This window comes from Balaenoptera borealis, assembly GCF_965194805.1.
Source record: "Balaenoptera borealis genome assembly, chromosome: 15".
NCBI classification, from domain to species: Eukaryota; Metazoa; Chordata; class Mammalia; order Artiodactyla; family Balaenopteridae; genus Balaenoptera; species Balaenoptera borealis.
The window spans coordinates 26,759,291-26,782,264 of record NC_138871.1 but is presented as its reverse complement, the minus strand read 5'-3'; the positions used below and the strand labels follow the sequence as shown (position 1 = coordinate 26,782,264).

General features: G+C 41.6%; 1 protein-coding gene across 7 annotated transcripts in view; it reads right to left on the bottom strand.

Moving 5' to 3' along the window:
• M1AP (meiosis 1 associated protein) overlaps nucleotides 1–22,974 on the bottom strand; it is a 92,326-nt gene that overhangs the window by 11,953 nt on the left and 57,399 nt on the right. For 6 of the 7 annotated variants that reach the window (XM_082356987.1, XM_082356988.1, XM_082356982.1 and 3 more), the window contains 3 exons: nucleotides 12,800–12,973; nucleotides 8,849–9,011; nucleotides 7,752–7,893 (listed from right to left, as the gene is read on the bottom strand). In XM_082356987.1, coding sequence (XP_082213113.1) covers nucleotides 7,752–7,893; nucleotides 8,849–9,011; nucleotides 12,800–12,973 — 479 coding nt within the window. The remainder of the gene's footprint in view (nucleotides 1–7,751; nucleotides 7,894–8,848; nucleotides 9,012–12,799; nucleotides 12,974–22,974) is intronic. The other variant, XM_082356984.1, reaches the window with a different exon arrangement.

The window sequence follows — 22,974 nt, the reverse complement described above, 5'->3', positions numbered from 1 at the left end:
TAGGGAGGGGAAGAGGCACTCATAAAGATATTGAGTGTGTCAGCATCCTAGCACTTGGGGACTAATATTTTTAAAATTTGATTTAGAAAAATATAATAATGTGACATTTCTCACGTCAGAGAGCTAAGGTGCATATTCCTACTGCTGATCAGTTCTGTGAAGTTCAAAATAGATGTGGCAATAGGTACATGGGTGGGGAAGGGTCAAAAAGGATGAGTGGGGGCAGGCTATGGTGGGGGGCAGGAAAAGCTTCAGAGTGAAAGTATTTAAGCAGAATCTGGAAAAAAATTAAAAATTTGTCAGGTTCATAGAGGCAAGGGGAAGGGCTCAGCATGAAAAAGGGTGTGGCTGTGTGAAGCAGTTTAGCATCTTTGGGGAACATTTCGTAATTTATTAGTGTGGCTGGAGTGGAGGATAGAAGGGGCATGGTGAAAGATGAAGCAAGAGAAACAGACAAGGCTGGGTCACAAGAAGCCCACTGATGTCGTGCTATCCTGCTATTCTAGCCCCTGTCTGTATCCCCTGGAGGCTGTATACACTAACTTCATTCTGATCATTTTTTAAAAATAGCTCCTGGGACTTCCCTGGTGGCGCAGTGGTTAAGAATCTGCCTGCCAATGCAGGGGACATGGGTTCAATCCCTGGTCCAGGAAGATCCCACATGCTGTAGAGCAACTAAGCCTGTGCTCCACAACTACTGAGCCTGTGCTCTAGAGCCTGTGAGCCACAACTACTGAGCCTGCATGCTGCAACTACTGAAGCCCACGCACCTAGAGCCCGTGCTCCGCAACAAGAGAAGCAACTGCAGTGAGAAGCCTGCGCACCGCAACGAAGAGTAGCCCCCGCTCGCCGCAAGTAGAGAAAGCCCGCATGCAGCAACTAAGACCCAACGCAGCCATAAATAAATAAATAAATTTATTTAAAAAAAAATGGCTCTTGACCTGCCATCACCCCACTCTCAGCTTGGATTCTTGCTCTTGACTCTTCGCCTAATATAACCAAGGAATTTCCATTTCCCCACCCATTTACAGCCCAACCAGGTCTTTGCCTATGTACTTAGACTCCTGCTGGGCATATCTTGGCTTGAATCCTGTCACTTCTGTGGCCAATTAGGGCAGACATGGCCCGTAAAACTCTGGAACGTGTCTCCAGAAACTCTGACATTTTAAGTATGAAACTGAAAGATCTAGGTGGTATTTTCATTTCTTTTCCTAGTTCAGACAGACATGACTTTGTAAGAGAAATGAGGATGTGAAAAGTGAGTCACTAGCTACATAACTGGGACTATGTAGTAGGATTTGGTAATTGAAATGATGTTTTCCTGGTGATGAATAAATACGTCTAATAAATACTTGGAAAAATTATATATATAATTCCCTACCACATTCCACAAAGTAGTTATCCAAGTTTAGAAAAAGGTAACAACAAAAAATATAAAATAAACAATTAGGGGGATTAGGCAAAGGAAAAATAAGGGTAGGGTGATAATAGAGCCAAGATTAGATAAGATCATAAAAATGCAAACCACCCATTTTTGCCAGAAGCTATGCTTATACATACTTGTAAGAAAACCCAGGAACCTGAAAATGAGAACATGGTGGAACCAGCCAACTAACTGAGGGTAAACCAGAAAAATGTATTATAGGCTGTCTAGCCAGATAAAGGATGCAAAAGGGAATAAATGAACGTTTAATAACCATCAACCTCTACATTTGAGTGGGTTGGAATGGCCAGAGGCAGACTGGTTTTCCTGCCTAGAATAACTAGCAAAGCTGAAAAATATACAGAAACCATTTGTCTGAAGGCAGTGAGAAGGTGCTGAGACAATAAAAGTGAGAGGTGGCTCAGTCTCTGGAGAAGGAAGAATTCAGAGGTGAGGGAGGTATTGCAATTGCTTTTATCCTGAGGGCATATGTTTATTCTGAGTTGGAGGGAGTGGGGGTGGGAGCTGAGAATCTAGGATTTGCACCTCCTGAGGCACTTGTAAGGGAACAGAGAAACTACCAGAACTTTTTGGTGGAGACTTGAAAGGGGTAAGATGGGTGCTCAAGCCAACTTCTCACTCAGCACATTTGCCAAATACTGGGGCTGCATGGAGCAGAGGACAAAAACACCCAAGGAGAAAGCCTCTAGAAGTAGAGCATTTTAGCAGACTTGGGAAAGAGTGGTTAGAGTTGGGATCGTCCGGGGGAAGGGAATACACATTATAGACCAGGTTTTCAGTGGAAAATCCTAGAGGGCAAGGAGCAAACCAGGGGTAGATTGAGCCTTAGCAGGACTGCAGTCCAACCTTGACTCAGCGTAGCTCCTGAGTGGAAAAGGATGATTTGCCAACACCCTATCTGCTTAGTGCAGGGCAGGATGAACCCTCTCAGAAGAGGCCAACACCAACTGGAGCCTCTACAATTTATTTAGACACAATGAGTATCTTTCACCAAAATATTACCGGGTTCACCAAAAGACAGGACCACATGTCTGAAAACCAAATGATGAAAGAGACAATAGAAACAAGGCCACAGGTGACCCAAGTGCTGAGGTTAGCAAAGTACCTTAAAATAACTATGATTAGTTTGTTCACGAAAATAGGTGAAAATATGGAGAATTTCTCCAGAGAATTAGAATCCATAAAAAATAAACAAATGGAATTTGTAGAACTACTAACCAGCCATTATGTACAAATCATATGCCAGATATATGCTACGTGCTTTACACATGTAATATTACTTAATCATCTTAAAGACCACGTGAGGTATATTTTATGTGAGGTATATCTGTTTTACATGTGAAAGGGACAAGGGTTACTAATATGTTTGTCATGCACCTTCTCCATTTTTTTCCTTCTCTCTCACTCCACTTCTACTCATGAAAGGAGAAGCTGTGTGGGTTCTATTCCTGGATATTTTAAATAGGTGGAGAGAGACAGGACCTAAGAGGGAGGGGATTATGTCAGAGAGGCTAAGTCAATCTATAGAATATATATATATATATATGGCTGAGAGAGGAAGAAGATAGAGGAACAGGGACTGGGGATACAGACAGAGTTTTAGTTTTTGGGTGTGCGTGTGTGTGAAAGGCTCTTGGAACATCTCCAGGTTAGATATGATTGAGGAGTAGAGGAAGAAAATTTGAAAAATGTCATTGTGGGTAATGAACTATTTCCTCTTTGGCGTTCTTTGAAAGCACACATAAGTTAATTTTAAAATTACTTTTTGTCCTCTGGGTAGTGCTTCTTTACATGCCATTTATATAGAGACAAAACCACATGGGACCACTAGATTTGTTAGGGTTACAAATAGATAAATACACTGAGGCTTAGAGAGGTTAAGTATATGGCCTGACTTCACACAATTGGGAAAATATGAAGCTGTCAGGAACCTAGGACCATCCGAGCCCAAAGCCCATGCCTTTCACAGACAATACGAATTACACTTTACCACAACAGATTAGAAAACTGCCTGGCCTTGACTCCCAACAAAGAGAGATAACAAAGGGAGAATTTCTACTCTAAACCTAAATTTGACTAAGGCTGAGGAATTAGTTGGTAAAATGGGGAAGTGGTAGAAATTTCAGGAAAAGGCAACCACGTTTTCCTGGATTCTGGGTAGGCAAATTTATATCATAGACTTTAACCAAAATCATAGGATCATATATTTAAAAACTAATTGAAATATGTTTGTCTCCAAAAAGAAATAGAACACACAAAGGTCTAGTGATAAATATAGCCATCCAGAAAGGCCTCATTGCAGAAGCACCATTTGAGCTGGGTCCTTCAGAATGAGACAGAATTTGAACAGATGGAGATAGGAGAAGGGACAACATGAAAAAAAGTTCAAAGGTAGGGCAATTTAAAGTTTGTATATTAATTTGGTTGGACTGTATGATACAGGAAGGGGAATAATGGGAGACAAGAATGGAGTTTGAATACCTGGCTGAGGAATACACACTTTAAGTATGATTAATAGTAAGCCACAAAATAGCTTTAAGCTGAAGAGTGGCAGGACCATTGCTGTGTTTCAAGAATATTAATCTGGTGGCAGATTGGAAAATGGATTGGGAAGGGGAAACACTAAAAGCATTGAGACAAGTTAAGAGATTATTGCAATATTAAAGGGAGGAGGGAAAATGAGGGAAATATAAATTAAAGGAAAGAGAGAAAAGAATACGTACAATAGATGCTATGGAGTTAGAGCAGGCAAGACTTAAGTCACTGGGTGAACAACATGTGATAGTTAGGGGAATGCTTCAAGAAGATTAATCTGGTCTAATGAACAGGGCAAATTAGAAGAGGGAGAGATTGGAGGTAGGGAAGCTAATTAGGAGTTTACTGAAGAAGTCTTAGTGAGAACAAGCAGCAGGAATGGGAAGGAAAGGACAGTTACAACTTATGTTATGAGAAAAAATTTGATATGACTTAGTAATGAAGTGAGTGTAAAGGGAGAGAAGGCTGAAAGTGACTGAGGTTACAAGCCTGGGTGAGTAGACAATGGTGGTGCTTCTATTAACAGAAAGACAGAAGTTAGAATGAGAAGTTAGCTGGAGGGGAAACAGGACAACGAGAAACAGAAGTCAAGAGATTTACCCGGGGAACTGACTACATCAGATTTTCAAAGAACGTGTGAAAGAGGTTTAAGAAAGAATATAAAACCAAGGATGGACTTAAAGAAGTGCTGAAAACTTGTAAAAATAGGATCTGGAAGGTTAAAACGCTAAATAAGTCTTGTCACATAGTAGGGACTACAAAAATATTTGTTGTTGAATGAATGAGCTGAAGCTTGTGAAGAATTCTTCCCTCCATAACACACCACCTTTCAGGCTTTTTGCTGCTTGGAGATGTCAAGTGAGAAGCAAGAAGGAAGAGCCATTCAAACACGATTTTGCTTCTTCCTTTTCTAGGAAAGGAGAGTGGTCTTTGATCTGGATGAGGTGAAACACAAGAAGCACAAGATGGGTAAGGAGCTACTACAAGTACCTAGTACTAGTTTAAGTGAACTCAAGTCCAGTGATGTACAGAAGCTTGGGGTGCTAAGTGAAGGGAGAAGAATTAGCCTCAGTGTTGTGATGTGTGTTTATCTGGCTACACCTGGAGTAGGAATTTAGCCAAGGAGTTAAAAGTATGAGATATATAGTCAACAGAACTACATTCAACTACATTCTGACTTGGTCACTTCAGTGGCTGTGTGACCTTTGTTAAGTCACTTGATCTCTTTAGACTTCAGTCTTCTCCATCTGTAAAAATGGGGACAACAATCTACCTCACAGAGTTATTGTGAGAATTAAATGAGGTAAAGTATGAAAAGCACTTGGTTAAGTGACTAGCTCTTAGTAAACGCTACTGAAAATGAGTACCTTATTAGACATGGGTCAACCACATACTTGTGAGTTTCCATGAGAGAGGAGTGATAAAGAAGAGGTCTCTTTGGCCCCTACAGCTGTACCTGGCATGTAGTGCTCAATAAATTTTTGTTGAATAAATAAATAAATACAGATTCTCAAACCCCAAGTTCAGAGGCAGAGAGACTCTGATCTCATATAATATAAGCCAGGATGGAAGAGAATACTCTTTCCCATCCCTACCATAAATTATTATGGCTACATAATATTTAGCCATAATAGTTTATAGTACATACTGTAAACTATTATGGTTCATTGTTTGGCTGAATTATTGTTCCTCTAACTTTTCCCCTATTTCAATTTAGCCATTCCTCTATTTAGGACATTTAAGTTGTTTCCAGTTTCTTACCATTGTAAATAACACTGAGATAAACATGCTGGTACCTATATCTTTGCTCCTTTTTCTCATTGTTTTCTTGGGCTATATTCCCAGTAGTGGAATTGAAGTGTTGAAGGGTACCACTTTCCAGAAAATTTACACTCCCTCTAGCAGTGTATTAAAATGCAACTGTCTGTTTAAAATATCATGTACTGGGCTTCCCTGGTGGCGCAGTGGTTGAGAGTCTGCCTGCCAAAGCAGGGGACACGGGTTCGAGCCCTGGTCTGGGAGCATCCCACGTGCCCCAGAGTGACTAGGCCTGTGAGCCGCAATTGCTGAGCCTGAGCGTCTGGAGCCTGTGCTCCGCAACAGGAGAGGCCGCGACAGTGAGAGGCCCGCGCACCGCGATGAAGAGTGGCCCCCGCTTGCCGCAACTAGAGAAAGCCCTCGCACAGAAACGAAGACCCAACACAGCCATAAATAAATAAATAAATAAATAAATAATTTAAAATAAATAAACAAAATAAAATATCATGTACTATAAGAATGTACTGAAGCCCCATGAGGGCAATTTCTCCCGAGTAGACCTCCAAGATCCTGAGGAATTGGGTAGAGTATAGTAAATGGAGCTCTTGGGCTTTAACAGTTAGGAGGTATCCGTTGTCTCTGCTCTGCAAAGACAGGAGACGGGTGTTCTTCAGATAGGAAACAGGAACTCAGTGGGTGGACCTAAAAGGGAGTGTGGGCTTTGAAACAGGAAAAAAGAAGTCTGCTTCTGATAGTGAAAGAGACACATTACTGTGCTGTCTTGATCTCTCATATCCTACTGGGTCAAACTGTTATTCTATATCCACTTAGCAGTCATACACGTCCTTGAATTGTATTTGCAATTGTTTTATTTTGCTTTTTAGGTGTTGTATTACTGTTTCATGTATATGCTCTTTTAGTTTTTTCATTTCAGGAAATGGTAAATCAGAAACCAGGCAGTTATTTGATACTTCGCTATTTCTCACCCCCTACATCCAATCCTTCACATGCTCTCTTTCTCTAAAATACTTTAATTGGTTTAGATTTCTCCTCTTGACTTCCAACATCCAAGTCCAAGCCACAATCATCTCTTGCCTAGACTACTGCAGTGTCCTCCTACCTCATTTTCTTGTTTTCATTTTTCTTCTGAAAGTTCATTTCCAAATTTTTGCACAATTAATTGTTTAAAAACTTAAATAGATGATGTCATTTCTAATGATTTCTTTTTGTACGTAAAGCCGCAAGTCGTTTTTGGACTACAAATCTTTGTATGATTTGACCCCTGCTCACGTTTGGCTCCTCACCTTTTGGCTCTCTTGGTCCTTGCTCTTTTTGTTTCAGTCACAATGGTCATTCCACTCTTGATTTGAGGATCAGGTCTTTCCGGCCTTTGAGTCTTTGCACATGTCTTTCCCTGCACCTGGAATGCTCTTCCTGCCACCCTTCACCTAGCTAATTCCCATTCATCTGGCAGATCTCAGTTTAATTGTCACTTTCACAGAGAGGCTCTCTAACAGCAACCTCTTATTTTCCCTCATAAACTTCTCACAATTAAGAATATACATATTTAATTCTGTGTCTTTCATTAGAAAGTCTCTTGAGACCATAGATAATGTCTATCATAATAGACTGAATATCTAGGGCTTAGCACAATGTCTGGCACAGACTAAGTGCTCTTCATTGAAATAAACCATAATGTCCAGCACAGTGACAGGAAGAAAATAAGGTTTAAAATATAGTTACTTAAGGAAAATTCCCTGTTGCCATTTAAATGTACAGAATCAGGGATTTTCAAGTTTAGTGTCATATAAGCGAATTCAGGAATTATTCTCTATAGTGTGAAACCAACAAAGGCAAGTCATATTTAATCCACATTTCAGAGTATGTCCAGTTTTTCCCTGTCCTCTGGAAGACTGGGACAGGTTTGGGATCAGGGCAGGATTAATTAGCTGCTTCTCTGTGTTGGGTACTTTAACACTCTTCCTCTTCTTCACTGGGTGACATGGGTACTCACCAGTAGGCTGTGACACAAAGCATGGAAATGCTGCTGATTTGTTTCCAGCTCATCCCATTCCAGCTGCCAACAGCTTGTGGGTCTGAGGATGAAGGGGAGTCCATATGTCAGTGATTCGCAGACCCCAGTGGATTTTAGAGCCCTGGGAAGAGACAATGGCAGTGAAGGTCTCCTCAGAGATATCCAGAGCCTCGAGGCAGATCCACTTAAATTTAGCTAAAGTATAAGACCTTATTGTGAAATCCTTTAGGTTAGGGCCTGTGAATTATTCACCTTAGTATGGCTAGCACCTATCAGGGTATGTGGTACACAGCAGAGTCTCAAAGCCTGTTAATCAATGAATGGAGCAGCCATCATGAGGCCTCAAGACTCTGATGGATATTTCCTCTCCTGAGCTCATTCTGTCCCACTCCTGCTGCAGCGACCACATTACACAATAGTGTGCTAAACATGTGCATCCCAGGCCTAGTTCTTCCCTGGCAAGGTGCTGACAGAAGACACATTTAAGGAGCGGGTGCGTTTAAGAGGGCTCCCCAGCAGCACCCGTGGTCACAAATCCGTGGACGAGCTCACGCAGATAACTGTACCTGGGTGCCGCGATAGGGACTAGGAAGCAGTAAAAGTGGCCTTTGCCATCATTGCTAATTCCACCCTGGAACTGATTCTTCTGGAAACGGGAATTCTAGCACTTAAAGAAATGGGAAGGTGGGGTAGATCCTATGCGTCACTTGCTCCTTGAAGGTCAGATCTCTGTCACGATGGTATTCAATAAACATTTACTGAATGGATAAACATCATTCTGCTGATCTTTTTTTTTTTTTTTTTCCCTCTGCATTCTCAGAGGCTATCTGGATTTCCAGTCCTCATCCAGACTTCAGAATATCCTACTGAGGCACATCTTCCACAATCTCCTCATTCATCTCCACATACTAAGCAGCCTGACCTTACTCTTTCATGCCCATACCTGTAGTTGCTGCTTTGGAACTGACTCCCTGCTGCCTGACACTTGGGGATGCCCTTTATCTCTGTTCTTCCTAGCTGTGGAACCAACAAGAATAAATATTTGCATGGACGGGAGAGGTTCTCTTGGGCCATACTTGATCACCCGGAGCTTGTAACGAGAGGCTGATGACTGGGAAACCATCTGGTAGAGGGTACTGAAGTCTCCTTTGGGGTCATCCATTCTCAAGGAGCCATCAGCTGTTCCAGGGAGCAGGGATGGGCTGAGAAGTCGCTCTTGGAGATCACATTTCAGGCACACTACAATAAAAACGGCATTGGGGGAGGGATTGTTTGTCACAAGTTACTTCAGGCTATACGATTAAGAGAGAACATCTGCCACCCAATTCCACCTCCACCCGGCAAGTAAGGGTTGGGAGGAGGCCAGGGAGTGGACAGAGGAAAGTACAGTTGGTTTGGGAAGGCAGAGCAAGTCTGGAACAGTATTGCTCTACACAACAGGTAACTTATTTTCTGGGTGTGGCATGATTTTTTTCTTATTTTACTTCTGGGCTGGCTGAGCAGTTGCCTCATAGTGAGAGATCTGGCTTGTGATCGAGTCTGAGAGGAACGTGTGTCCTCTGCGGAGGAGGCGGCTAACACTGAAATATGCAGGGCCTTTTGGCAATCACAGAAAGAAATTTTGCCCCTCCTGCTTCCCTGTGGCTAAGCTTTGGCAAGACTGCAGGTCCGATGAAGGAAGAACAGGAAAGCAGAAGTCAGGCAGTCAGCTGACAGCTACTGCTTCTCTGTGAGCTCTTCTAGGGACATTCGAGGGAGGGAGAGGAATAAGTTCCAGAAATAGTTTAGTTTTTAATTCCCCAAGTGAATAGAACCTTCTGGGCCTTGGAACATGATTGTGGCACCAGACAACAGTTCTGAGGGGGCTTCAACTAACTGTGTATGGGTTATTCATCTGCTTCTGTATTAAGCTTTTGCTCCAGCAGGTACATTCACATGTCACAGTGTACAATGTTCTGTTGCACTAGATTTGAATCCTTGATATTATGAAGGTTTTAAATAAAATGTATATCGGGTTTAAATACTGTTAACGAACTATGAATATATGAGTGCTGCGTACTTGTGAGAAGGCTAGTAGTTGATGTCAGTGATTTATGAAATGACTGTAGGTACTGCAACATGAGGTAAAAATGAAAGTAGAAATAATGTAGAAAAAATAGGATGCCAGAATAGATGTCAGATCTAGCTGGCCCTCCTGGGCCTAGCAATCAGACCTAGACATCAGTTCTGGGTGAGACAGCTCTTGGCCAGGTGTGTCCTAGAGCCCAGGAAGTGTAGGAGGGACTTTGCCTAGGACTCCAGCTTCCCCTCGTTTCCTCTGTGCCTGACTGCTCCATTGTTGGGTCCCTGGGCTTTAGGACTAGATGGCTGTGCTCATCTGGCTTAGGTTCTCAACTCTGGTTGCAGTAAGAATCACCTAGTGAACTTGCAAATGGTACTGATGTCTGGACCCTACCTCACACCAATGAAATTGGGATCTCTGGGGATGGAGCTGATATTGGTATTTTAAAAAGTTCCTCATGTGATTCTTACTGTAGCCAGGCATGAAAACTACTGGAATTGTTGTCTCAGCAATGTTCCAAAGCCGGGAAAAATGTTTTACCAGGGCTAGAGTCTAGAACCAGGTATGCTTCTCACCACTCAGACTCAGGTGCAGAGGTGGCAGACCCCCAAACCCAAGATATGGGAAAAGACACTCAGCTGAGGTAGACTATGCACTGTGAGAAAGAGGCCTCTGAGGGAAGCACCTAGAGAGTGGGTGAAGGGCCCGAGGCAGCTACAGAAGCAGGTGGTGTTGGGTGGAGAACCTTGTAAGGAGGAGTCAAAGTGAACATCTGAGGAGCAGTCCTCAAAAGATTCTATAGTAGGAGAGCTCAGTGTTTTTGTTTTGTTTTGTTTTATTTTTTTGTAGGGAACCACATTTCCAGAAATCTACATATGGAGCAATGCATCAGTTTTGTAAACAATGGATAACTATGATATGGTATTTATTGTGCTTGTTTAAACTCTCATGTGGGTCACACCCACCCCAGAGGAGGCCTACTTTCTCTGGACCTCATTCCAACTTATGCCTGAGCATCTGGATTCCAGTGAAGACCTCCTCAGCAGAAGAGTCTGGATCTAAGTTCTACCACCCATCCTGAAGACCTGTGGTTTCCAAAAAATAATTGCAGATGGAGATAAACATTCTGGCTCTGACCCTGGTGCTGAAAGCCATGGAACAAGGGAGGGCAAAGCAGAGAAATTCTCAACACTACCATGGGCAAATGCCATGCAACAGTAGAAGAAAGGCTGGTTGTAGGAGCTCCTGGCTTTGGATGGCCCCAGCCCTCCTAATGAGAGATGTGCCCAGCACGAGGCAGCCCCTTTGCTCAAAATTGCCCAGCATGAGGCAGGTTGCATAGTAGGTAAGGGCCCAGGCTCTGGAAGTGATAGACTTGAGTCTGATGAATGTCCTCTAGGCTGAGAGTAGTCAAATGTATAAAATATAGATTTCTAATCCTAAGGGTTAAGAATGGGATCTGGAGTTGCCTGGCTTCAAATTCTGGCTTGACTATTAATTTTCTGTGCAGAAATGTTTAATTTCTCTGTCTCAGTTTTCTCATCTGTAAAACAGGGATAACATTATATTTATTCATTTTAAGACACATTTTTTTTCACTTACTAACAGCTCTATATATGTCTTGCAATCACCATCGACCAGACAGGCACTCTTAACCCTTACTTACTACTCTAATCTAAAAGAACTCTCTCAGTAAGAATAAAATAATATTTCTAAGTGATAAAAAAGCAACGTGTCACATTTAATTGGCATTGTTTTTCTTTCTCAGTGGTATATAAAATAATGGTGTATCTTATAATGGACAGCATCTTAGATTCAATGACATATGGTAATAGTACCTGCACCATGTTGTTGTTATGAAGGTGAAAGGGAATAATGCAATGAAAGGAGTTAACATAGTGCTTGGGGAAAATAGATAAGAAGTGAGCAATTGGTACTGTTAGTCTCGGACAAAGTTCGTGGAATGGAGGTCCTGGGAAGAAGATTTTACACACAAAAGAAAGACAGTAAAATCAAGGTAAGTTGTTAAAGGCATCCCAGGCCCTAGATTGAAATGTGGGGGAGGGGGAGGGAGATTAAGAACCCAGTGGCTATCCCCAGAAAGAAAGGACCAACGTGTGTCCTCCCCTTTGGGGATGGAAGTCTGTACCCATTTTTCTCATTGAGCTCCCACCCCTAAAGGGGAAGACAAAATTTAGTCTGTTCCCTTTGGAGCTGTGGCTGACTATACTGATGGGTCCATTTGCAGGCCCTGCCACTCAGGTCCTAGGCCAAGTTTCAAAGGGGATGGAGACTAGAAATGGCTTTATCCCTACAATCTAGTGGGACCTGAATTAAGTAACACTGCCAGCCAGAACAATATCCAGGACCTTGCTGACATGCCTGGAACACTGGTTTGACCTCTTGGTTTCCACAATTGCCAGAACATACTTTGTGAACATGGTCTAGGGCCACTAGTTGTATTCCCTGGGGCTTGCCTCTGTAGTTGCTTTAGTTCCCCTCAGTTTGGTGTCTCCCTATTGAGAAGACCTTTATTTAATCATTTAATTTTGGTTCTTTTCCTCTCCTCACAGGCCCTATTGATATTGTCAAGGTACCAGCTTACCTGAAATTACAATGTCAATAATATCTGCTGCATCAAAAATGAAAACTTGAGAAAACATATGATTCATTGTGCTCTTATGTAGTGTAGCTGATGCCCTGTTATTGAGGTGTTTAAGTCTTTATACTGAAACTATCTGGCTCTTGCTGTCTGGGCTTAATCAGGCTCAATTTTCTAACTGTGGTGGTTACTTTTTAGAAATTCTTTTCTTACTCCTCATGCTTACATGGAGAGCATCATCCAATCCTCCTCCAATCCCTAAACCTCAGCTACTCTGTATTCTGATGACTTTCCAATCTAGAGTCCTAATCCTAGACTAGGATAATTATTATCTATATAATATGTTTTTTGGGGGTTGTGTACTTGGATTATCTCTGGCTCTGGAAATGCTGCTGAAACTCCGTGAAGGAAGAAGAAGGTGGACATGTTCTTGGTCTGTTCCATTGTTATGCAGCCAGGCTTTGAAGAAAATCTCCATGCTGACAACATCATTGTCTATAGTCTGAAGGTCAATATCAGTTCCCAGGATAGAACTCTCTGCAGAAGAAAGGGAAACAGTGGTTAAAGTGTTTAATTCTTTAATTACAAATTTTGAAAAATATAAAATATTAAATGCACCCATTTTTGGATCCATCAATTCCACCTCTAGATATCTAGCCTAGAGACGTTCTTGGACAGTACACAAAGAAACATATGCAAAGATGTTCAGTACAGCACTGTTGCGATAACAAACAATCAAAACCCCAAACAGGAAGCAATTCAAATGCCCATCAATAGGGGAATGTTTAAATAAATTATGGCACAGACTGTGGAGTATTATACAGCTGTTAACAAAGTAAAAGCTAAATGTACTGACATGGAAAGCTAGGAGATAGTAAGTGAATAAAGAAAGTTCTAGAACAGATGTATGGTATGGACCCATTTATATAAAAATAAAACTGTTAGCCTAAGTGCATACATATGTATGGAAATGCCTCTTACAAAGCTCTGGAAGGCTATTATCAAACTGTTGATAGCGGACAGGAAATGGGGTAGAGTTCTGAGATACATTCACTTTTTATTATTCATACTTCTATACTGTTTGTATTTTATTGTATTCATGTATTTCTTGTATTGAATATTTTTAAAAAGTCTAGAATACAAGAACAGCCAAAAATAATATAGCAATGCAAGTTAAATACTTAGTTAACAAGGGGGACTTCAGTTTTATGTTGTTGTTTCACAGTGAAAATGTATTCAGTTATTACCTCTGCTATAAAAAAATAAATTTAAAAAAGACTAAAAGAAAAAAAGATGAATTCCTGAGCTCCACCTTCTGACACAGATTATACAAGTTTGCCATTGACATACTATATCTCACAAGTGTGATTAGCAGCCAAGAAGACAGGGATGGTCTGGTGGAGTGTGATTTGATTCCAAATCTGAATGAATGAGACTAGGTAGGTGGGGTAATGAGACTTTGATGGTCTACTTCCTTCTTTAGACAACACTAGCTCAGGAATTGGGATCTAGGTCTGGAGGTAAAGTTTGTCAGTAAAAGCCAAGTATAAGGTGATGGAGGAAGCACTGAGAGAGGAAATGAGACAAGAGCTGGAAAGAAACTGAAGAGGAACCTGACTTTTTTTTGCCTCACCATGAGGGACTCTCTGAAATACTTTTACAAAGGGCCTAAGAAAAGCCAGTTGCTCCAATGAATTAACTTCTATGTGTGACTCATGGACCCCAAGGAGAAAGCTGGTTTATTTCTAGAACGACATTCCTGAGGACAAGTCTGCAGAGGTGGCAGACTCTCCACAGGAAACAAAGGGCTTCAGTCCAACGTATTGGCACCCACGCAGGGAAAGTGTGGTGAGACTTAAGTGACTTCATGTTATATTTATCGACTTATTCTGTGGCTGAAAAGGGGCACCAAATGCATTTCTCTTTGACCAGTATAATTAAAACTGTACCATCGGCTGCTCTCGCCCTCTGTGATGGACCACATTCTGCCTATGGAATGTGTATCTCTCTAAATAAAGTCGCTTTCACTTAAAAAAAAAAACCTCTGCCATCTTCTGTGGATTGTTATGAGGGTTCATTAGCTTACTAGCTATTTCATTCATTGCATCAAGCAATAATATTAATTATGTACTACATAGAAGATGAAATAATATACAAAGGTATATGATATTCTTTGCCTTAAGGAGTTTATAAAGCAACATTATTCTTGACCATTTCTCCTTAAAATCTCATCTGCTCTACTACGTTTTCAGGTACTACAGTGATAAATATGAAGTCATTGTCAAAGAAACATTCCTCATGAGTGAAGAGAAACATTCTTTTTAATAATGTGGAACTTATTGTGTCATAGGCAAAACAAGAAGTAATTTTTCTGAGCCTGGACTTCAACTTGAGTAAGAAGTATGGAAATGACTGAACAGCTTCTCTTCAGAGAGGCAAAATGGTTATTAAAGCATAAGGAGGCAGATATAGAACTAAATAAATGAAATTGAACAAAGGATTTCAAAAAGTAGAGAGGATAATATTGCTTCAAGTTCAAACAACAGAATTTTGGATAAGACAAATAAGTGTTTTTTTCTCCCCAGGGAAAGGGTTGAAGATTAGAAATTCCTACCATGGGCAGTACATGGGGACAATAGCAAAGTTGAGAATCTGGAAATAAGAACAACAGGCGTTTCCTCAAATAATTAAACAATAAAATCAATACAGAGTGATGAGGTCGATGAAAAACAGTCACCTTAAAAAGGAGAATGGGGATTTCCCTGGTGGTACAGTGGTTAAGAATCCGCCTGCCAATGCAGGGGACATGGGTTCGAGCCCTGGTCTGGGAAGATCCCACATGTCGTGGAGCAACTAAGCCCGTGCGCCATAACTACTGAGCCCGCATGCCACAACTACTGAAGCCTGTGTGCAACTACTGAAGCCCACGTGCCTAAAGCCCACATACTGCAAGGAGAAGTAGTCCCCGCTCGCCACAACTGGAGAGAAAGCCCGAGCACAGCAACGAAGACCCAACGCAGCCAAAAATAAATTAAATAAATAAATAAAAACCATAAAAAGAATAAATAAATTTAAAAAAAGGAGAATGGCTTACAGACCAGAGAAAGATTTGGCTAGAGCCTATGGATGGTACTGGCTTATCCAAAGAATGAATGTGTCCATTAGAAGGGGAGAGGGTTGGCCAGAAATGGAGCACAGAGGAAGGGAGCAACAGCAGCAGATGCTGGCAGCCATCATCCAAGCGTGGCTCAGAGGAGAGGGTGTGCTGGCTCAGTGAGGCATCCCGATGGCAGGATGTGTTTGTCAAGTTTCTGCTCTTCTTGGTGATTATAGTGGTTATGGTTCTTCCTCTAAAATATTCTGGCTAATACTTTAGTCTTGAGCTTGATAAGGTGACTCTATCTCTGAGAGGATGTTGATAAAATCAACTTTCTGATTCTGTAAAGCTGAAGAACCAGGCCTGAAACATGTTGCCTCTGTGAAGGAAAATGCCAATCTTCCCTGCAGACACTCCATCAATGTTGCTAAAGTTCGTTCCAACTTCTTTTTTCTCTTCCAGTTTTATTGAGATATAATCGACATATAGCACTGTGTAAGTTTAAGGTGTACAGTATGATGACTTGGCTTATGCACATCATGAAATGATTACCACAATAAGTTTAGTGAACATCTATCATCTCATAAATACAAAATTAAAGAAATACAAAAAAATTTTTCCTTGTAATGAGAACTCTTAGGATTTACTCTATAACAACTTCCATATATGATATACAGCAGTGTTAATTATATTTATTATGTTGTACCTTACTTATTTATCTTATAATTGGAATTTTGTACCTTTTGACCACCTTAATTCAATTCACCCTCCCCCACCTCCTGCCTCCGGTAACCACAAATCTGATCTCTTTTTCTATGAGTTTGTTGGTTTTTGAAGTGTAATTGACTTACAACACTATGTTAGGTCCTGGTACACAACATAGTGATTTGATATTTCTATACATCCCCAAATGAACGTCACGGTAAGTCTAGTTACCAACTGTCATCATACAAAGATATTATATAATTATTGACTATATTCCCCACACTGTACATTTCATACCTGTGACTCATTTATTTTGTAATTGAAAGTTTGTACCTCTTACCCTCCCTCAGCTATTTCTCTGCTCTCCCTACTCTCCTCCCCTACAGCAACCACCTGTTTGTTCTCTATATCTATGACTCTGTTTCTGTTTAGTTATGTTTGTTCATTTGTTTTGTTTTTTAGATTACACATATAAGTGAAATCTGACAGTATTTGTCTTTCTCTGTCTGACTTATTTCACTTAGAATAATACCCTCTAGGTCCATCCATGTTGTTGCAAATGGTAAGATTTCATTCTTTTTTTTCTATGGCTGAGTAATATTCCATTGTGTATATATACCACATCTTCTTTATCCATTCATCTATTGATGGGCACTTAGGTTTCTTCCATACCTAGGCTACTGTAAATAGTGCTACAATGAACATAGGGGTGCATATATCTTTTCAAATTAGTGTTTTTTCTTTGAATAAGCACACAGGAGTGGAACTGATGGATCATATGGTAGTTCTATTTTTAATTTTTTGAGGAAACTCCATACTGTTTTCCATAGTAGCTGCACCAATTTACATTCCCACTAACAGTGCATGAGGGTTCCCTTTTCGCCACATCCTTGTCAACATTTATTATTTGCTGTCTTTTTGATAATAGCCATTCTGACAGGTGTGAAGTGATTGTGATGTTGATTTGCATTTCCCTGATGATTAGTGATGCTGAGCATCTTTTCATGTGCCTGTTGACCTTCTGTATGTCTTCTTTGAAAAAATGTCTATCTAGGTCCCTTACCCATTTTTAAATTGGGTTGTTCATTTTTTTGTTTTTTAAAAAAATTTATTTATTTAATTTATTTATTTTTGGCTGTGTTGGGTCTTCATTGCTGTGCATGGGCTTTCTCTAGTTTTGGTGAGCGGGGGCTACTCTTCGTTGCGGTGCACGGGCTTCTCATCTAGGTGGCTTCTCTTGTTGCGGCACAGGGGTTCTAGGCACACGCGCTTCAGTAGTTGTGGCTCGCGGGCTCTAGAGTGCAGGCTCAGTTTTGGTGCACGTGGTTAGTTGCTCCATGGCATGCGGGATCTTCCCGGACCAGGGCTCGAGCTCGTCTCCCCTGCATTGGCAGACGGATTCTTAACCACTGTGCCACCAGGGAAGCCCCGGGTTGTTCGTTTTTTGATGTTGAGTTGTATAGGTTCATTGTATATTTTGGATATTAACCCTTTTTCAGATATATCGTTTGCAAGTATCTTCTCCCATTCAGTGGGCTGCCTTTTCATTTTGTCGATAGTTCCCTTCACTGTGCAAAAGCTTTTCAGTTTGTCGTAGTCCCGTTTGTTATTTTTGCTTTGTTTCCCTTGCCTGAGGAGACATATTCAAAAAAATATTGCTAAGATTGATGTCAAAGAGCTTACTGCCTATATTTTCTTCTGGAAGTTTTACGGTCTCATGTCTTACATTTAAGCCTTTAATCCATTTTGAGTTTATTTTTGTATATGGTATGAGAGCTCTTTCCAACTTCTTAACCTACAGGTTCTTGGAAGAGCCACAGAGCAGAGCTTCTTCCTCTGAAAAAGTTCTCAGGTAATCGCCATAGAGGTGCTATGCTTCAGATCTGAGGGGACCTTCTCAGAAACAGTCACATTATCCAAGCTAAAGACTAATGTGTAAACCAGAACACTTTAGAGAGAGAACTTCTTTTCCGTATTCTCTGTCACTGGTCCAGGCAGTCATTTCCTTGTGCCTGGATTATGGCAGTAGCCTCTTAGCTGTCCCGTCAAACTCCATTCTTTCCCCTCTGGTACTTCTTACTACCAGTTAATTTTTCTAAAACATAGTTTCATCAGATCCTTCCTTTCCTAAAGAGCACATACTGCCTTCCTGCTGTCATTTTTATTCCCTTCACTCACTCTTTTTTTTTTTTTTTTAATTTTTATTTATTTATGGCTGTGTTGGGTCTTCGTTTCTGTGCGAGGGCTTTCTCTAGTTGCGGCAAGCGGGGGCCACTCTTCATCGCGGTGCGCGGGCCTCTCACTGTCGCGGCCTCTCCTGTTGCGGAGCACAGGCTCCAGACGCGCAGGCTCAGTAATTATGGCTCACGGGCCCAGTTGCTCCGTGGCATGTGGGATCTTCCCAGACCAGGGCTCGAACCTGTGTCCCCTGCACTGGCAGGCAGACTCTCAACCACTGCACCACCAGGGAAGCCCCCCTTCACTCATTCTGTACCACTTGTTACTACTCATTATTCCTCAAAACCCCCATTCTTCCCTTACTCTGTATGGCTCATATCAATACATTCCTCCTCTTCTCTACCTGTTGAGAACCTATCAACATCCCCACCCCTCCACCCCCCAGCTCAGCAGCTTGCAGAGAGCTGAAGATTAGCAAATGCCTGTTGAGTTAAACAATTGCTCCCTCCTCCTCAGCTCTCATTACTTTTTCCTGTAACTCTTCTGCTTCAACTGAGCTAGTCTCCCTGTCACGTGACTTCCTTCCTTAGTGCTTTTATTACTCTTGTCAATCCATGGCCTGCAGCTCCTCCAGATTCCAACTCAGAACTGACTTTGTCCAAGAAGTTATGCTTAATTATATCCTCCCTATTGGCTTTAATCAGTACCTCCTGGGTGTCTGTGGACTCCATACGGCAATACTAATTATACTTGTTACTTTGTTTCTCTTGAAGGGTTTTCTTAACTTTTTTTGAGTTAATGAAATGTGGTGGAATGTAGTGGAAAGACAAGGGTTTGAATTGTGGCTTGAAAGTTCTTAGCTACGTGACTTTGGGCAAAGTGTGGATAGCACAACCTATTTCATAGTTATAGGAGGCATAAGAAGTGAGATGATTACCTGCATGAATGGCATGCAGTAGGTCTAACAAATGGCATTTTCTTCCTTCTCTCTCATCAACAAAATGATTTGCTCTTATAGGAAAAGAATGTGCTTTCCTTTTTTAAAATTCTTTTTTTTCCAATCACTTATCTCGGTGACTTTCTCCCTGCCACCAACATACGTAAGAACATCAACACCTGGTCCTGTGTTCCTCACAAATATAACTAAATGTACTAAACCTGGGGAATGGGAAGGAGACTTCTCAGACGTTGAAGAACAGCTTCCATATTGACTGGCTAGCAGGGACTGGTCACACTGTTATGAATTAGAAAGGTTACTGGAGTGAAGGTGGCAGCTCTGAGTGTCTGGGTGCTCCTGACAAGCGAGGAAGGCCTAGTCTGTTGCAGTCTAGCTGCAGCTGGCATTCACATTCAGTTTTCGGACTTACCCTGCCTCCCTGTGGCCATGAGCAGTGACATCCTTCACTGAGCTAAGCTTTTCTGGAAGAGGCACAATAATGGGAAAGACTAAGAAAGCCTAAAGGTAGTAAGGTAATGCCTAAAGCAATCCTTCTCAGAAGTCAACCCTAAAATAGGGTTACAAAATTGAAATGTGTTTAAAATGGGAGAATTTAACACTTTAACACACACTTACGTGTATAATGGCTATATTTCTCTCTTGACATAGAATGTCTAAAGTAGAAGCCCAGGATAACGATGCTCCTGGCCAGTCCTGCACATCCTCCCCAGTCCCACAAAGGTCTTGACCTATAGGGCAAACCTATTTCTTTCTAAATGACCATCATGTCACCCATCCTTGGGTGTTATGGATGGGCTTCAGGGGTTCTGGGAACCCCTGAAATTGTATACAATTTTGTCTATATGTGTATAGGTGTATTTTGGAGGGGTGGAGGAGGGGGATAGGACCTTAGCTTTTATCAGATTCTCAGAAGAGCTCTGTGACCCCAAAAATGTCAAGAACCACTACAGAAACTATATAATCATGGTACCTTAGCCTTCCTGGGTCAGTTTACAATCAGTGCTGTCTACTCTGTGAACACAGGAGTGGCTTCAGGATGTTAACAACTAGGATAAGAAATCAGAGCAGACAAAGTTTGCTCAGGAACAACTGTGCAGGTCATTCAACCACTGTCTTTAAATCAATAACTGCAAGGGGATAGTCTCCAACAGCTCAAAATGTTAGGGGCAGTCTAGCTTGTCTTTCGGAGCTCATATGCCTCATTTGTGGTGGTAATGATTGGACCCTGGGAAAAAGGAGAAGCCCCTTGAAAGGAGGTGGCAGGGGTAGTGGGGGTTAAGGCAGCGTGTCCTCTGCAGAGAAGTGAGCACAGGACTGACCAAGTGGTGATCATCTTCCTAGGGCCCCAGTCTATAAGAGGGGTTAAAACATCAGTAGAAGTGTAATGAGATAGAGAAAATTTATTTCCCAGAACTATACCCTCCCAGGAGAGTACTGTTGCCATTCATTCATTCATTCATTCACTTATTCATTCATTTAATTTGTCATTCAAATAATTATTTATTTAGTGCCTTCTATGAGCTAGGCACTGCTTGGTGTCAACAAAGAAAAAGACAAATTCTCTGCTTTCATGGTTTACCATTCTAGTGGGAGAACAGAAAATAAACAAATAAAACAGAAAACAATTACAGATAATAATAGGTAACTATGAAGAAAAATAAATCAGGATAAGTGTGTGTGTGTGTGTGTGTGTGTGTGTGTGTGAACCTTTATCTTGGCTGGCCAGGGAAGAAGTATGCTCTCAGAAGGTAATAGTTGAGCAGAGACTTGAACCAAGTGAAGGACTGATTCATGAAAACATCTGTGGGAAGATTGTTCCTTATAAAGGAATCAGCAAGGTCAAAGGTCTTGAAGTGAGCACGAGCTTGGTATATTGGAGGAATAGCAAGAAGGCTAAAGCAGAAGGGAGGAAGGGAGGACTGGCACAAACTGCTGGGGTGAAGGATGAGACCCCCACAAAGGAACACACTCATGGAACAACAGGTAGTCACTACACCTATTTCTAAGAAGGGTGGGTTCCATTACTGCAAGGCTTTGGCTCTGCTTAGGGAAGTGTGCAGGACTGGGCAGAACAGAACCAGTACTCCTTTCCTTTCTCTTCCTCTTTGTAGCCTTTGGCTCCTAAACAATTGTTGAATTAGTATTTTAAAAATATTTGTTTGAAGGTGTGCCGAACTATAGGCTTGTGTGGGATGCCCATGTCTCAACCCAGGCCTCCCACACATGCTTTCCTGTTCTGTGGTGGTAGTGGGCAGTGGTGGAAAGATGGGAGAGGAATCTGGGAGTCCCATGAGCAGAACACAAGCAGAGATCCCTCAGCTTGTAGTGGACATGCCTCTTTTCCAGCCCTAGTCAGCTACCCAGAGAGTTTTATGATGGAGGGTCAAGCTGGTGCAGCCTAAGGTGGGCTAAAAAAAAAAAAGGCTTGACTGTTAACTAAAGAATGAAATACTAATGATTCACGATGGATGATTTACATTATTAGAGACAAAATAGGGACCTGTGGAACCTCTAGCTCTGAGACATGTCCCAACCTAATTCCAAATATTTCAGCCCTTAGTAAGAAGATGAATTAGGAAAGAAAATGTTTCCAGAGCAATTACTTTGGCTGGGAAAGTAATCTTCTCAGAATTGCTTTTTCTCAGGCCTGTGTGTCTCTAAGGTGAAGAAGCCTGTGATTGGTGGTAGGGACTTCTCTAAGGGAGAAGCTGCACTGCATCCCCACACATCTGGAGCCGTGGGAGCAACACCCTGTGACAAGGAGTGGACAATATTCCCCGCCATCCAATCTTGCTTATTTTTTTTTAATTTTTGGCCGAGCTGCATGGCTTCTTATTTCCTGACCAGTGATTCAACCCGGGCCCCCTGCAGTGGAAGTGCAGAGTGTTAACCACTGGACCACCAGGGAATTCCCATCCAATCCTGCTTTGAGATGCCTGACTTGCCCTGCCCTGGCTAGCCCAAATAGAAAGGAGATCCTGCAGGTGCAGTAAAGAGGGTCCTGGTTATGAAGGGTGTCTCTATGCCTGTGGATACCAGATGTAGCACCTTATCCACCTCTGCACCCTCAGCACTAGCACAGTGTCTGGAATACAACAGGAGCTCAGTAAGTGCTGCACTGCACAGAATAAACTAATCTTAGCCCTTCTGCTCCTAACTTGCTCTGTGACCTTAGACCAGTCACTTCATCTCTCTAAGCTCAATTTCTTCATCTGTAAAGTGGGAATGATAATAATACCTAGGCTTAGTGTTCATTTGAGTATGAAATGATGACACCTGAAAGCACTTTGTAGACTTTAAAGCATCATGCAACTATAATGGATGAAAGATTAGAAAGCTGCCTCCCAGCTGTCTACACACGAACATTTTAGTTACTAAATGCCAGTGCCATTTCTTTCTTCTTTTTCTGGTGACATTTTTCTCTTAAATAAAGTATATGATTCAAGGTGTAAGAAAAAATATTTTATCTGTGGGTCTCAATTAGCTCTATTTTCATTTTACTGAGGAAAAAATGCAACCCACCTGCAAAAGGGGTTGATTACTACTGATTGAGATTTACCAACATCTAAAGCATAGTTTGACCTGGGAAACACTAGACAT